General features: G+C 40.1%; 1 protein-coding gene across 2 annotated transcripts in view; it reads left to right on the top strand.

Moving 5' to 3' along the window:
- The window catches only part of sox13 (SRY-box transcription factor 13), a 101,143-nt gene extending 94,529 nt beyond the window's left edge, over positions 1–6,614 (top strand). For both annotated transcript variants that reach the window (XM_061924011.1, XM_061924012.1), the window contains exon 13: positions 5,359–6,614. In XM_061924011.1, coding sequence (XP_061779995.1) covers positions 5,359–5,653 — 295 coding nt within the window. In that variant the 3' untranslated portion in view covers positions 5,654–6,614. The remainder of the gene's footprint in view (positions 1–5,358) is intronic.
- Positions 6,615–18,020: the final 11,406 nt, after the last annotated feature.

Raw genomic sequence — 18,020 nt, forward strand, 5'->3', positions numbered from 1 at the left:
TACTACACACCAAGGTAGAAACACTACACACGATGGTGGAAATACTACACACCAAGGTAGAAATACTACACACGATGGTGGAAATACTACACGAAGGTAGAAATACTACACACGAAGGTAGAAATACTACACACGATGGTGGAAATACTACACACAAAGGTGGAAATACTACACACAAAGGTAGAAATACTACACACGATGGTGGAAATACTACACACGAAGGTAGAAATACTACACACGAAGGTAGAAATACTACACACACGAAGGTGGAAATACTACACACGAAGGTAGAAATACTACACACGATGGTGGAAATACTACACGAAGGTAGAAATACTACACGCGAAGGTAGAAATACTACACGCGAAGGAGGAAATACTACACACGAAGGTGGAAATACTACACACAAAGGTGGAAATACTACACACAAAGGTAGAAATACTACACACGATGGTAGAAATACTACACACGAAGGTAGAAATACTACACACGAAGGTAGAAATACTACACACGAAGGTAGAAATACTACACACGATGGTGGAAATACTACACAAAGGTAGAAATACTACACACGAAGGTAGAAATACTACACGCGAAGGTGGAAATACTACACGCGATGGTGGAAATACTACACGCGAAGGTGGAAATACTACACGCGAAGGTGGAAATACTACACACGATGGTGGAAATAATACACGAAGGTAGAAATACTACACGCGAAGGTAGAAGTACTACACGCGAAGGTAGAAGTACTACCCGCGAAGGTAGAAATACTACACACACGATGGTGGAAATACTACACACGAAGATGGAAACTACTACGCACGAAGGTCGAAGTACTACACACAAAGGTAGAAATAGTGCACACAAAAATAAAAATACTACACGCGAAGGTAGAAATACTACTTACGAAGGTAAAGGTACTACACCCAAAGGTAGAAATAGTGCACACGGAGGTAGAAGTACTACACACTAAGGTAGAAGTACTACACACTAAGGTGGAAACACTACACACAAAGGTAGAAGTACTACACACGAAGGTAGAAACACTACACGCGAAGGTGGAAATACTACACGCGAAGGTGGAAATACTACACACGATGGTGGAAATAATACACGAAGGTAGAAATACTACACGCGAAGGTAGAAGTACTACACGCGAAGGTAGAAGTACTACCCGCGAAGGTAGAAATACTACACACACGATGGTGGAAATACTACACACGAAGATGGAAACTACTACGCACGAAGGTCGAAGTACTACACACAAAGGTAGAAATAGTGCACACAAAAATAAAAATACTACACACGAAGGTAGAAATACTACTTACGAAGGTAAAGGTACTACACCCAAAGGTAGAAATAGTGCACACAACAATAAAAATACATACGAAGGTAGAAATACTACACACGAAAGTAGAAGTACTACATACAAAGCTGGAAACACTGCACACGGAGGTAGAAGTACTACACACGAATGTGGAAATACTACACACAAAGGTAGAAGTACTACACACTAAGGTGGAAACACTACACACAAAGGTAGAAGTACTACACACGAAGGTAGAAACACTACACGCGATGGTGGAAATACTACACGCGATGGTAGAAATACTACACGCGAAGGTAGAAATACAACACACGAAGGTAGAAATACTACACACGAAGGTAGAAACACTACACATGAAGGTAGAACTTCTACACACGATGGTGGAAATACTACACACGAAGGTAGAAATACTACACACGAAGGTAGAAACACTACACATGAAGGTAGAACTACTACACACGATGGTGGAAATACTACACACGAAGGTAGACATACTACACACGATGGTGGAAATACTACACACGATGGTGGAAATACTACACACGATGGTGGAAATACTACACACGAAGGTAGAAATACTACACACACGAAGGTGGAAATACTACACACGATGGTGGAAATACTACACACGATGGTGGAAATACTACACACGAAGGTAGAAATACTACACACACGAAGGTGGAAATACTACACACGATGGTGGAAATACTACACACGGTGGTGGAAATACTACACACAAAGTAGAAGTACTACACACGATGGTGGAAATACTACACGCGATGGTAGAAATACTACACACGATGGTGGAAATACTACACACGATGGTGGAAATACTACACACGATGGTGGAAATACTACACACGAAGTAGAAGTACTACACGCGATGGTAGAAATACTACACACGAAGTAGAAGTACTACACACGATGGTGGAAATACTACATGCGATGGTAGAAATACTACACGCGAAGGTAGAAATACAACACACGAAGGTAGAAATACTACACGCGAAGGTAGAAACACGACACATGAAGGTAGAACTACTACACACGATGGTGGAAATACTACACACGAAGGTAGACATACTACACACGATGGTGGAAATACTACACACGATGGTGGAAATACTACACACGAAGGTAGAAATACTACACACACGAAGGTGGAAATACTACACACGATGGTGGAAATACTACACACGAAGGTAGAAATACTACACACGAAGGTAGAAGTACTACACACGAAGGTAGACACACTACACGCGAAGGTGGAAATACTACACACGATGGTGGAAATAATACGCGAAGGTAGAAATACTACACATACGATGGTGGAAATACTACACACGAAGATGGAAACTACTACGCACGAAGGTAGAAGTACTACACACAAAGGTAGAAATAGTGCACACAAAAATAAAAATACTACATGCGAAGGTAGAAATACTACTTACGAAGGTAAAGGTACTACACACAAAGGTAGAAATAGTGCACACAACAATAAAAATACATACGAAGGTAGAAATACTACACACGAAAGTAGAAGTACTACATACAAAGCTGGAAACACTGCACACGGAGGTAGAAGTACTACACACGAATGTGGAAATACTACACACAAAGGTAGAAGTACTACACACGAAGGTAGAAACACTACACGCGAAGGTGGAAATACTACACGCGAAGGTGGAAATGCTACACACGATGGTGGAAATACTACACACGATGGTAGAAATACTACGCACAAAGGTAGAAGTACTACGCACGAAGGTGGAAATACTACACACGAAGGTAGAAGTACTACACGCGAAGGTAGAAACTATACACGAAGGTGGAAACACTACACACGAAGATGGAAATACTACGCACGAAGGTAGAAATACTACACACAAAGGTAGAAATAGTGTACACAAAAATAAAAATACTACACGCGAAGGTAGAAATACTACTTTCGAAGGCAAAGGTACTACACACAAAGGTAGAAATAGTGCACACAAAAATAAAAATACATACGAAGGTAGAAGTACTACATACGAAGCTGGAAACACTGCACACGAGGGTAGAAGTACTACACACGAATGTGGAAATACTACACACAAAGGTAGAAGTACTACACACTAAGGTGGAAACACTACACACAAAGGTAGAAGTACTACACACGAAGGTAGAAACACTACACGCGAAGGTGGAAATACTACACACGAAGGTAGAAACACTACACGCGAAGGTGGAAATACTACACATGAAGGTGGAAATGCTACACACGAAGGTAGAAGTACTACCCACGAAGGTAAAGGTACTACACACAAAGGTAGAAATAGTGCACACAAAAACAAAAATACTACACAACAAGGCAGAAATTACACACACGAAGTTAAAGATACTACACACAAAAGTAGAAGTAGTATACGCGAAGGTCAAAGTACATATAAATCATATATATATATATATATATATATATATATATATATATATATATATATATATATATATATATATATATATATATATATATATATGTGTGTATGTGTATATATATATATATATATATATATATATATATATATATATATATATATATATATGTGTGTATTTAAAGTTAAAGTTAAAGTACCAATGATTGTCACACACACACTAGGTGTGGCGAAATTATTCTCTGCATTTGACCCATCACCCTTGATCACCCCCTGGGAGGTGAGGGGAGCAGTGGGCAGCAGCGGTGGCCGCGCCCGGGAATCATTTTTGGTGATTTAACCCCCAATTCCAACCCTTGACACTGAGTGCCAAGCAGGGAGGTAATGGGTCCCATTTTTATAGTCTTTGGTATGACTATTTCTACCTGAAGTGTGTTGGTGTGTATATATATATATGTATTATATACATAAATACGTACGTACATATGTATGTGTGTATGTATAAATATAAATATGTTATACACAGATATATATTGGTGGAAATACTACACACGATGGTGGAAATACTACACACGAAGTAGAAGTACTACACACGATGGTGGAAATACTACACGCAATGGTAGAAATACTACACGCGAAGGTAGAAATACAACACACGAAGGTAGAAACACTACACATGAAGGTAGAAATACTACACACGATGGTGGAAATACTACACACGAAGGTAGACATACTACACACGATGGTGGAAATACTACGCACAAAGGTAGAAACACTACACGCGAAGGTGGAAATACTACACACGATGGTGGAAATACTACACACGAAGGTAGACATACTACACACGATGGTGGAAATACTACGCACAAAGGTAGAAACACTACACGCGAAGGTGGAAATACTACACATGAAGGTGGAAATGCTACACACGAAGGTAGAAGTACTACACACGAAGGTAAAGGTACTACACACAAAGGTAGAAATAGTGCACACAAAAACAAAAATACTACACAACAAGGCAGAAATTACACACACGAAGTTAAAGATACTACACACAAAAGTAGAAGTAGTATACGCGAAGGTCAAAGTACATATAAATCATATATATATATATATATATGTATATGTATGTGTGTGAAAAAAAATCACAAGACTACTTCATCTCTACAGGCCTGTTTCATGAGGGGTTCCCTCAATCATCAGGAGATTTTTAAAATCTCCTGATGATTGAGGGAACCCCTCATGATTTTTTTCCCCCACACATACATATATTGCGCTCTACTACGGTATCGAGCACTATTTTTTGGATAACCTTATTAAGACATATATATATATATATATATATGTATGTATGTATGTATATATATATATATATATGTGTATTTCTCCCTGAAGTGTGTTGGTGTGTATATATATGTATTATATACATAAATACGTACGTACATATGTATGTGTGTATATATACATATAAATAATATATAAATGTTATACACAGATATATATTTTGTATATATATATATATATATATATATATATATATATGTATATGTATATATGTCAAGTGTTTCCATGTATGATGAATCCAATAGAAATGAATCAAAGTTGTCATCTTCTCAGTCCCACAGAAGCGGCGCCCCTCCACTACTCTCACAGCGACGCTTTGTACTCGAGTGGCGGCGGCGGCGGCGCTTCGGTCTCCGTGGCGGCCATGTCCTTCCACTCCTCCCTGCTGGAGCATTACCTGCCGCAGGCCCCGCCCACGTCGCATGTAGGGGAGGGCCTGGCCACGCCCACCTCCCTGCCCAGGGCGCGGCAGGCGGCGAGCGAGCGAGACCAGGCGCCGTACAGCGAAGGGGAGGAGAGCGACGGCGGGGAAAGAAGCGAGGGAGAACTGGTCCTCCTGACGGACTGAAAGGAAAAGACCCCCTGAGGGGAACCCGAGAAACGGCGGCGGAGCGGTCGACTCCCAATCTAAAGGTTGTAGGTTCGATCCCCAGCCCCCAACTTGCAGCTGCTCCTCATTAAAAACTCACTTCCTGTCAGTTTATGTCAAAGTCAGGAAGGAAAAAGATCATTTGTCACCTCACAGAGGAAGCAAAGGGAAGTACAAACACAATGGACTCTGATCATATCACAGTGCTGCCCCCTGCTGGTCGAGTCAGGTTGTTGCAACCAGTGTTTTTCTGCCACCACAGAAATCACTTTGCTTACCAAGTCCCACCACAATGACCAACATTAACATACTAGGCCTAAGTATTCATTACAAACAACGCAGAGCTTTTATTTAACAAGTTTATTGAATAGTTTGGTCACACTTTGTTTAAATATAGGAAGATAAAACACTGTACTTTAATCAAGGGATTTATTGGAGCTTCAATTCATTGTTTGAGTGTCATAAAAATGGATGAAATCCACACCCAAAATTTTAAAATGCGCAGTTTTTAAAATAAAAAAAAGTTTTTTAATCATGCACAGGTGTTAAAAGTACATCCATTTCAATGTTGATGATGCGCTTTTTTTTTTTTTAAGGGAAAAAAAAAAAAAGAATGAAGGTCAGGGGCAGGCAGAGAAAATGTTTATTTCAGCTAAAACTAGGAATTGAGCGTATGAAGTCTGTTTAACTTGATTCATCCAAATAATCACTAAGAAGAATCGCCCTGACAAACCCTAAGTTAAGTTAAGTTAAAGTACTAATGATAGTCACACATACTAGGTGTGGTGAAATGTGTCCTCTGCATTTGACCCATCCCCTTGGTCACCCCCCTGGGAGGTGAGGGGAGCAGTGAGCAGCAGCGGTAGCCGCGCCCGGGAATAATTGGCTGTGGAGGTTCATTCCCAGACCTGTCCTGTCAAGGATGGCTAAAAAAAATAAAGCCCTAAAATGTCTGCATGTCCAGGGTTCAAACCTCTGGGCATCGGTTTTCTCAGGGTGCTCCGGTTTCCTCAACAAAAAAAAAAAAAAAGTACTTAATTGAAGACATGAACGGTTTGTTTATGTGCCCTGTGATTAGCTGGGTGAAACCCCACCTGGCTCCGGCTTACCCCGTGACCCTAATGAGTGGAGAAAGTGGACTCGAGCCTTTTTACGCATGTCTTTGTTAAAGCATCTTCCTGCTGGAAAATGTTGAGCGAATTGACTTGTGAGACTGCGCCCTCTGCTGGGTGCGTGCCGCCAAACCACTTTCTAATAAAGTTCACTTTAAAAAGCAGTAATTACCGTATTTTTCCGGACTACAGAGCGCACACCCGATACATTTTGTAAGAAAAATATATTTTTCCATAAATTATCCGCCCCGGATTAATAATAAGCCGCAGATATATACGTCGTGAAATTAGTTATTTACACATTAAGATGTGTAAATGTGTATTTACACACTTTTAATTGTTTCCAAATGGTGTCTGTCAACAGGGCAGTAAAACGGCTGATCAAACAAAACAGAAGTCATCGTCATGGACCCACGAGCTCTCCAATCAGCTAAAAAAAAACTCAGTAACTCCTCGGTGATGTTTTGTGAAAGTGAAACGATACTAAAAGAATGGCACTTGTAAACGTGTTAGCATATTGGTTCAAGTTATCGACGCCAGCTTGATTACATGTACAAATATGCCTGAAAAACACTCCTACAGACGTCACACATGGGACATTTTAGTAAGTATGAATAGTTTTAGTTGTATTGTAAAACCTAAAAACATCGCTTGGGAGTGACGAATGAAGAATCCATACAAGTAGAGACGCCATGGATTGATTGATTGATTGATTGTAACTTTTATTAGTAGATTGCACAGTACAGTACATATTCCGTACAATTGACCACTAAATGGTAACACCCGAATAAGTTTTTCAACTTGTTTAGGTCGTGGTCCACGTTAATTAATTCATGGACGGCTAGAAGACGGAACAGCGCTAGCCAGAAGGAAATAATGTCAACTTTCATCCCATAGCACAAACAATAACACACCTTTTCAACAGCGCCGTATTATAAGCCGCAGGGGTGAAAGCGAAGGGGAAAAAGTAGCTGCTTATAGTCCGGAATTTATGGTATTTAAAATCACAAACGAGATAGGAAATCTACGATAACGCCGGGGAATTAAGTTTGGATCGCAACTTTTGTCTTTTGTATGATTATTTACCGGCTTTTATGGTATCACTCAACCTTTTTGAGTGCAACAACACGACATGAGCTGAGTGTACTCGAAAGTACACAAGTGTGCAAAATTGAAACTCATCCTTATTTTTAATTTGTTTTTGTTGATCATTTCTGTTAATTGTTCTTATTTTAAAGACATGTTGGGCTGAGCAATTAACTGTTTGTTGTAGTTTTTTTTTTCATACCCCGTGTTTTCCTCTTCTGAATGTTTTGACCCTCTCTTTACACGCAGAAAGCACGTGTGTATATCAATGTAAATATTGTTTTTTTTTTTACCTGCTCAAAGTGGAGCTGGAATATTTTGCTAATCATCTGCACTTGTTGGAAAGAGTTTACAGGTCAGAGTCGGGCATTCTTTCAAGAACTGGATCACTCAATAGGTTGACTTATTAATATTGTCGTGCTATAAACACCCATCACTAAACAAGTCTGTGGTAATGACGCAACACAAGACGTGCATTATTTTGAAAAACCAAATCCGGACTTTTATTTCCTCCGCACAATCAAGCAAAGTGAGTCGATCTTAGTTTGTAGTACATTTATGTCCTTGTCGTGTATGTGCGTGTACAAAAGGTGGCCCTGGAGACACATCTGACGTCATTTTACGGTTACGGCTACGACCGGAAATCATTGCTGCGTTGAAAATATACCTGAGGAAAACTTTTTTTGTGTGTGTTTTGTTTCAGCCAAAACTACTGAGTCATTGTTTGTCGTTACCCCTGCTGATGTAAATATAGAAAGATACTTTATTTTGTTTTATAAGAGTTTGTGTAAGTTAAAGATGTACATTTCACTGTTTTGTGGGTTTTATTCTGAAAAAAAATAAAATAAACCGGTTGTGTTAACTGCACTCAGCATTCAGTCGTATTTGTTTGTCACTGCATTGTCCATGTTTCGCCCCCGGATTATTTTTTTTTTTTAACACTTTATCGATTTTTACAAATTGTTAAACATATTTCCTGAAGAAGAAAAAAAACTATTTTATTACAACTTCCGGTCTACTCCGCCTCGGATCGCGAGTTTAGAAACCCTATAGCGCGGAGCAGGGATGACCACGCCCCCTATTGCCCGGAGCTCATTTGATTGGTCGCTGCAAAGTCCCTTCTTCTTCTGCTGCTCCCGCTGATTTCTCACGCAGTGCGCCACTTTTTCCCCCATCGGTCGCTGAGGGGAAATGAATGTCTGTCGTGGTGAGTATGACACCTGCTGAATGAAGGACGCGCCCTGAAGGTGAAAATGTGATCAAGTTGACACTCGCCAGTCGTCATCATGACAAATGTACACGAAGGTAGAAATACTACACACGATGATATAAATACTACTTACGAAGGTAGAAATACTACACACAAAGATAGAAATACTGCAAACACAAAAGAAATACTACAAACAAAGGCAGAAATACTACACACGACAAAAGAAAAACTTCACATCAAGGTAGAAGTATTACACACAAAAGCAAAAATACTACACACGAAGGTGGAAATACTACACACAAAAGTAGAGGACTACACCCAAAGGTAGAAATAGTACACACACAAAAAACAACTACAAGGCAGAAATACTACACACGAAAGAAGAGATACTCCACATCAAGGTAGAAGTACTACACACAAAGGCAGAGCTACTACACACAAAAGTAGAGGCACACATCATGGTAGAAGTATTACACACAAAAGTAGAGGCACACATCATGGTAGAAGTATTACACACAAAAGTTGGGGTACTAAACACAAAAGCAGAAATCCTACACACAAACGTAGTAATACACCAAAATAACACACACAAGGGTAAAGATAATACACACAAAGGAGGAAATACCACACGCAAAAGTAAAAGTAGTATACGCAAAGGTCGAAGTACATATAAATCATATATATATATATATATATATATATATATATATATATATATATATATATGAGGTGGCGACTTGTCCAGGGTGTACCCCGCCTTCCGCCCGATTGTAGCTGAGATAGGCTCCAGCGCCCCCCGCGACCCCGAAGGGAATAAGCGGTAGAAAATGGATATATATATATATATATATATAATTATATATTTATAAATATATATATATATATATATATACATATATATATATATATAAATATATATTTATATATATAATTTTATATATATATATAATTATATATATATATAAAATTATATATATATATAATGTTGTATATATATGTGTATATATAATTATATATGTATATATATACATATATATATACATATATATATATATATAAATATATATTTATATATATAATTGTATATATATATATATATAATTATATATATATATAAAATTATATATATATATATAATTTTATATATATATATATAAAAAATTATATATATATATAATGTTGTATATATATGTATATATATAATTATATATGTATATATACATATATATTTACATACATGTATATATACATACATATACACATATATACATACATATACACATATATACATACATATACACATACAGTATTTACATACATACAAATACATACATATATATATATGTACATATATACTGTACATACATATATATATGATAAATGAAATGTGATGAAAACTTGAAACTCGCCAGTCATTATAATGACAAATGTACACAGCAGCCAGGAAGCAGAAACTTTTAAGGGTAGGTTAGACCATGATATGAATGCTGTTAAACAGGATACAATTGTGAATGGATGTACAGCTTGTGTATGATTTATACATGACTTAACACTATTTGCCATCAAATAAACACTTTGTATTGTGAAAACATCATTCTGGTGTGTTCTTTACAGAGTGGCTTCTGACCTCAGCACACATTTCCTCCTAATGTCACAATTGAGAGTGCATAGAATTATAATGTATACATTGTTTCTTTTTCTCACTGGCACTCATCGAGGGCGGACGCTCTCCTTTCCTCTCCTGCTTGCTTCTTTGCCTTGTCTTGTCTTAACTTAACTTTCTTGTTGCCTCTTTTTGCACTGCTCTCCAAATCTAAACATTGGAACTATTTAACTAGCCTCAACGAAATTGACAAGATGTTGGGTTTGGGGGAAACCTGCTTGTCGTGACGGAGCGGTTGTTGCTCGACACACGACAGACTCTGGGGAGAAGAAGGAGTGCCGCGTGCCTGGCGAGCCTTTCAGTCGAAGACGGGAAGATATCCACCTATTCAAAATTATGACACCAGGACATCTGTTGATTAGAGTAAGCGTTGCTCTGGTTTGTCGACAAGTTGGAAGTTGCTGGCAGTCTTCAAAGTAGCCCAAAGCTGCCACAAATGATTGGAGGATGCGGGAAGAACTGTGGACACTTGTGATTTTAGATAACATCAGACTGTCTGCCCTACAGGATGAATTTGAGGACCAGTCATTGACAATTTAGAGTGAAAAGCTCATTTTATTTTCACTCGCATAGAAAACATTCTAACTTGGATTGTTTCCCTGGCTTTGAGACTCTCCTGAAGGACAGTGCAGCGAAGACACAACAACCTGTTGTTGACTGTTGTTTGGACTGACTGGCAAGAACACCAAGGCCGTGGAACAGAGACACGCGGCAGTCTTACACACACACATACCCCACGCCCCCCTTGACGTGAATCCCTTAGGGGTGAAGGACGGCTGGCCCCCACTCCCTCCCCTCTGTTTCAAGTCTCCAGATGTATGTTGTAATATGTATATGTGCTGTAATATGTGGTTTTTCCCCACTCCAGACTGGGCCCCTTTAGGAGCCCAGTCTAGATTGTATTTGTTCACTCATCCTCCCCCAACATATACCTCTTTCCCCATCTTTTACAGGGTGCCTTGTGGCGACCTATCAGCGTTCCTGTTCTGTAACCCTGTACACTGTTTGTCTGATCTTGAACGGGTTTGTGCTGAAAACAAAGTTTCGTTGTACTTGTGCAATGACAAAGACCTACCTTATACGGTAGCTACGTTTGGCCGCCATTCTGTAGTTGTTGTTGTAGAGCTCATCATAGAGATCTCCGTGAGAGAAAATACAGGTTTCGGCCATTTAGCAAGTAATGCACGTAATCTGTGAATAAACGTAGAGTTCTGTTTCCTACTCAAAGCACAAGCGAGACACTTTGCAGCGACCAATGAAAGGAGCACCTGTAAAAAGTCTGTCCATCCATCCATCTTCTTCCGCTTATCCGAGGTCGGGTTGCGGGGGCAGCAGCCTAAGCAGAGAAGCCCAGACTTCCCTCTCCTCAACCACTTCGTCCAGCTCCTCCCGGGGGATCCCCAGGCGTTCCCAGGTCAGCCGGGAGACATAGTCTTCCCAACGTGTCCTGGGTCTTCCCCCAGGTCACCTACTGGTCGGACGTGCACTAAACATCTCCCTAGGAAGGCGTCCGGGTGGCATCCTGACCAGATGCCCGAACCACCTCATCTGGCTCCTCTCTAAGAGGAGCAGCGGCTTTACTCTAAGCCCCTCCTGACAGAGCTTCTCACCCTATCTCTAACGGAGTGCCCCGCCATCTGACGGTGGAAACTCATTTCGGCCTTTTTGTATCCGTGATCTTGTCCTTTCGGTCATAACCCAAAGCTCAGGACCATAGGTGAGGATGGGAACGTAGATCGACCGGTAAATTGAGAGCTTTGCCTTCCGGCTCAGCTCCTTCTTTACCACAAAGGATCGATAGTGTCCGCATTACTGAAGACGCTGCACTGATTCGCCTGTCGATCTCACGATTCACTCATCTCTCAATTGGGAACAAGACTCCGAGGTACTTGAACAGCTCCACTTGGGGCAAGATCTCTTCTCCAACCCGGATATGGCACTCCACCCTTTTCCGGGTGAGAACCATTGACTAGGGCTTGGAGGTGCTGATTCTCATCCGAATCGCTTCACACTTTGCTACAAACCAATCCAGTGAGAGCTGAAGATCCTGGCTAGATGAAGTCATCAGGACCACATCATCTGCAAAGAGACCTGATCCTGCGGCTCCCATGTCGGAGTTTTTGCCTCCGTGACCGCCAAAGCCGCACACTGCTCGGCCTGTCGGTACCTGTCCGATGCCTCCGGAGTCCCATAAGCCAAAAGGACCTGTTAGGACTCTTTCTTCAGCTTGGCGGCATCCCTCAACGCTAGTGTTTACCAGCGGGTTCTGGGATTACCGCCACAACAGGCACCAACCACCTTGAGGCCACAGCTCCAATCGGCCCAACAACAGGGCTACGGGACATGGTCCACTTGGACTCAATATCCAGCGCCTCTCTTGTGACATGTTCAAAGTTTTTCCAGAGGTGTGAATTGAAACTCTCTCTGACAGGAGACTCTGCTACACGTTCCCAGCAGCCCCTCACAATGCGTTTGGGCCTGATAGGTCTGTCCAGGATCCTCCCCCACCATCGGAGCCAACTCCCCGCCAGGTGGTGATCGGTAAAAAAAACTCTGCCTCTCTCTTCACCTGAGTATCCAAAACATGAAACTTCAAATCCAATGACACAACTACAAAGTCGATCATCGAACTGCGTCCTAGGGTGTCCTGGTGCCAATTGCACATATGGACTCTGCTACACGTTCCCAACAGCACCTCACAATGCGTTTGGGCCCGGCAGGTCTGTCCGGAATCCTCCCCCACCATCGGAGCCAACTCCCCGCCAGGTGGTGATCGGTAAAAAGCTCTGCCTCTCTCTTCACCTGAGTGTCCAAATCATGAAACTTCAAATCCAATGACACAACTCCAAAGTCGCTCATCGAACTGCGTCCTAGGGTGTCCTGGTGCCAAGTGCACATATGGACACCCTTATGTTTGAACATTGTGTTCGTTATGGACAATCAGTGGCGAGCACAAAAGTCCAATAACAAAACACCAGTTAGGTTCAGATCCGGGCGGCCGTTTTTCCCAATCTCGCATCTCCAGGTTTCACTCTCAAGGGAACAAGGGAATCGCCTGAGGGAGCACTCTCCAGTACTCCCTCGAGTGAATCCAAAAAGGGTGGGTAAGCACGAACAACAGTCACCCGAAGGCAGAGGGAAGCTACCCTCTCGTCTACCGGGTTAAACTCCAACGTACAGGCCTTGAGGCAACAAGAACTGCTACCCCAGCCCGTCATCTCTCACTGCATGCAACGCCAGAGTGAAAGAGAGTCCAGCCCTCTCGAGAGAACTGGTTACACAGCCCTTGCTGTACGTCGAAGTGAGTCCGACTATTACCGTATTTTCCGCACCATAAGGCGCCCTGGGTTATAAGCCGCGCCTTCAATGAACGGCATATTTCAAAACTTTGTCCACCTATATGCCGCCCCGTGTTGTAAGCCGCATCTAACTGCGCTAAAGGAATGTCAAAAAAACAGTCAGATAGGTCAGTCAAACTTTAATAATATATTAAAAACCAGCGTTCTAACAACTCTGTTCACTCCCAAAATGTACGCAAATGTGCAATCACAAACATACGTATATCAACATGGACAGAGCTGCGTGAAAAAAGCCACCCGGCCTCTTCGCGTAAACTTAAACTTACCTTAACCACTCGCTCATCTTTTCTTCATCCATCCCTTCGAGTTAGCTTTTATGATGACGCCGGCTGGAAAGGTCTCTTTTGGCAAGGTCTTCCTTTTGAATATCACCATGGGTGGAAGTTTCTGGCCATTAGCATGGCAAGCTAGAACCACAGTGAAGGATGACTTCTCATTCCCTGTGGTGCGAATATTCACCGTACGTGCTCCCGTTGTATCCACAGTGCGGTTCACAGCAATATCAGTTGCTGTGAAATAGTAATCCGTGTGCGGATGGAGAGATTGCGTCTTTTCATGAACCGGAAACCTGTCGCCATTTTGTGGTCTTTACAGATGTAAACACACAAAGGAAATGAAACGTACGGTGATATCCGCGCGCTTTTTCTTCTTCTACGCGGGCGGGTGGTTGCTTACAGTAGAAGAAGAAGCGCTTCCTGTTCTATGGGGGCGGGTGCTTACCTTGGCGGTTGCTTGCGTAGAAGAAGAAGCGCTTCCTGTTCTACCGGGAAAAAAGATGGCGGCTGTTTACCGAAGTTGCGAGACCGAAACTTTATGAAAATGAATCTTAATATTTATCCATATATAAAGCGCACCAGGTTATAAGGCGCACTGTCAGCTTTTGAGAAAATTTGTGTTTTTTAGGTGCGCCTTATAGTGCGGAAAATACGGTACTAGCCGGAACTTCTCCACCTCGCGCACTAGCTCAGGCTCTTTTCCCCTGAGCGAGATGACATTCCGCGTCCCAAGAGTTAGCCTATGCAGCCGAGGATCGGACCGCTAAGTGCCCTGCCTGCACCCGACCTCTATGCCCCCTCCTATGAGTGGTGAGCCCATTGGAAGGGAGACCCACGTTGCCTCTTCGGGCTGTGACCGGCCGGGCCCCATGGGTACAAGCCACCAAGCGCTCGCAATCGAGCCCCACCTCTGGGCCTGGCATCAGAAGGGGGCCCCGGTGACCCGCGTCCGGGCGAAGGAACTCTTGAGTCCTTGTTGTTTCTTCTTCAAAAAGGTCTTCGAGCTGCTCCTTGTCTGATCCCTCACTTAGAAACTGTTTGTCTTGGGAGACCCTACCAGGGGGCATAGAAGACCCCGGACAAAATAGCTCCTAGGTTAATTAGGACATGCAAACTCCTCTACCACGATAAGGTGGCAGCTCAGAAAGACGGTGTATAAAAAGTTGAGTTTTTAAAATAAGGTGACAACTTGTGACAGGAAGCCAGGTGCATGTTTTCCGATCATGTTTTAGTATTATATTTAAAGGGTTTCCTGTCATGTTTTAGTATTACATTTGAATGTTTTCCTATTATGTTTTAGCATTATATTTGAGTGTTTTCCTGTCATGTTTTAGTATTTGAGTGTTTTCCTATCATGTTTTAGTATTATATATGAGTGTTTTCTTATCATGTTTTAGTATTATATTTGAGGGTTTTCCTGATCATGTTTTAGTATCATATTTGAGTGTTTTCTTATCATGTTTGAGTATTATATTTGAGTTTTCTTACCATGTTTTAGTATTATATTTGAGTGTTTTCCCGATCATGTTTTAGTATTATATTTGAGTGTTTTCCTATCATGTTTAGGATGATATTTCAATGTTTTCCTGATCATGTTTTAGTATTATATTTGAGTGTTTTCCTGATCATGTTTTAGTGTTATATTTGAGTATTTTTTTTCTGTTTTTATATATTTATATTTGAGTTTTAATAATCATGTTTTAGCATTATATTTGAATGTTTTCCAATCATGTTTTAGTATTATATTTGAGTGTTTTCCTGTCATGTTTTAGTATTTGAGTGTTTTCCTATCATGTTTTAGTATTATATATGAGTGTTTTCTTATCATGTTTTAGTATTATATTTGAGGGTTTTCCTGATCATGTTTTAGTATTATATTTGAGTGTTTTCTTATCATGTTTTAGTATTATATTTGAGTGTTTTCCCGATCATGTTTTAGTATTATATTTGAGTGTTTTCCTATCATGTTTAGGATGATATTTTAATGTTTTCCTGATCATGATTTAGTATTATATTTGAGTGTTTTCCTGATCATGTTTTAGTGTTATATTTGAGTATTTTTTTCTGTTTTTATATATTTATATTTGAGTTTTAATAATCATGTTTTAGCATTATATTTGAATGTTTTCCAATCATGTTTTAGTATTATATTTGAGTGTTTTCTTATCATGTTTAGTATGTTTAATGTTTTCCTGATCACGTTTTAGTATTATATTTGAGAGTTTCCTTATCATGTTTTAGTATTATATTTGAGTGTTTTCCTGATCATGTTTTAGTATTATATTTGAGAGCTTTCTTATCATGTTTTAGTATTATATTTGAGAGTTTTCTTATCATGTTTTAGTATTATATATGAGTGTTTTCCTGATCATGTTTTAGTATTATATTTGAGTGTTTTCCTGATCATGTTTTAGTATTATACTTGAGTACTTTTTTCCGTTTTAGTATTAGGTTTCTCATAGTCATTCACATCGACGTCCCTTATGTGGGCTCTGTACCGAGGATGTCGTTGTGGCTTGTGCAGCCCTTTGAGACTTTTGTGATTTAGGGCTATATAAATAAACATTGATTGATTGATTGATTGATTGTCACGTGAGTCACTCAAACCGACAGCGTTTCAAAATGCAATGTTTTATTATAAGTAATGCAGGAAAAAAGGTGTTTGGAAGGCTTAAAATGACAAACACACTTGTAAAGTGTTTTAATTTCTATATATTAATAAGTAACAGCAATCGATTGTTAAATACATTTTGCAAGTCCCACAGGCGTGTGAAGGATCACTTGTAGGCTATGTACAGAAACATTTTCACCAGTTTTTAGACGCTATTTTACTTCCATTTTTTTTTTTTAGCGCATCCCGCAGCAGCACAGACAGTAGGTACATTTATCATGTACAAGCCTGCAACATGTCTAGTAAAGAACTATCTACATGTCAAGGCAAAGCATTTTACCAAAAAAAGTAAATAACAGATTAAGGAAAAATCCTTTGTCTGTACAGTGATTCTTAAAAGTCAGAGTCATCACATCAAAATAAAAACACACACGCTAACCATTAGTGACATTCTGCCAGTGTACAAACAAGTTGTCAAAATTGACCAAATAATCTGGGTTTTTAACAAATCTCAAATTGGACCAAAAAGACAATGACTTATCATAAATCGTTTTTTTTTTAACCATCCAAAAACGTGATGATAGTTGATTTAAAAGAAGAAAAATATACAGTGGTACCTTTCTTCCCCATGCACAATTTTGCTGCAGCCTTCATATGCCGTCTGTTATTGTACGGCCAAACATTGCACATAAAGTAGTCCATTTTCTCACCAATCATTCCAAGGAGTACCTAAACACAGAATTCAATCTTTGGTGAGTTAGTCTGTGCTTTTTATTTATTGAGTAATGCTGCAAAAAAAAAAAATCACCAAAAGGACTCGTGGCAAAGTACCAGGTTCCATCCTCTCTGCTCATCAAAGTATTTGCCGAAGAGTCTTCGATAAAAGTGATGTTAAATCTTCTATATAATTATTACATGTAAAATACCGTAGTTTTGGTTGTGTTACTTCATTAAACATGAGTTTTCATAGGAGTGTTTCTTTCTTGTAACACTTTCATAGGTGAATGATACACTGGCAGTTATTCCACAA

This window comes from Nerophis lumbriciformis, linkage group LG28, assembly GCF_033978685.3.
Source record: "Nerophis lumbriciformis linkage group LG28, RoL_Nlum_v2.1, whole genome shotgun sequence".
Taxonomy (NCBI): Eukaryota; Metazoa; Chordata; class Actinopteri; order Syngnathiformes; family Syngnathidae; genus Nerophis; species Nerophis lumbriciformis.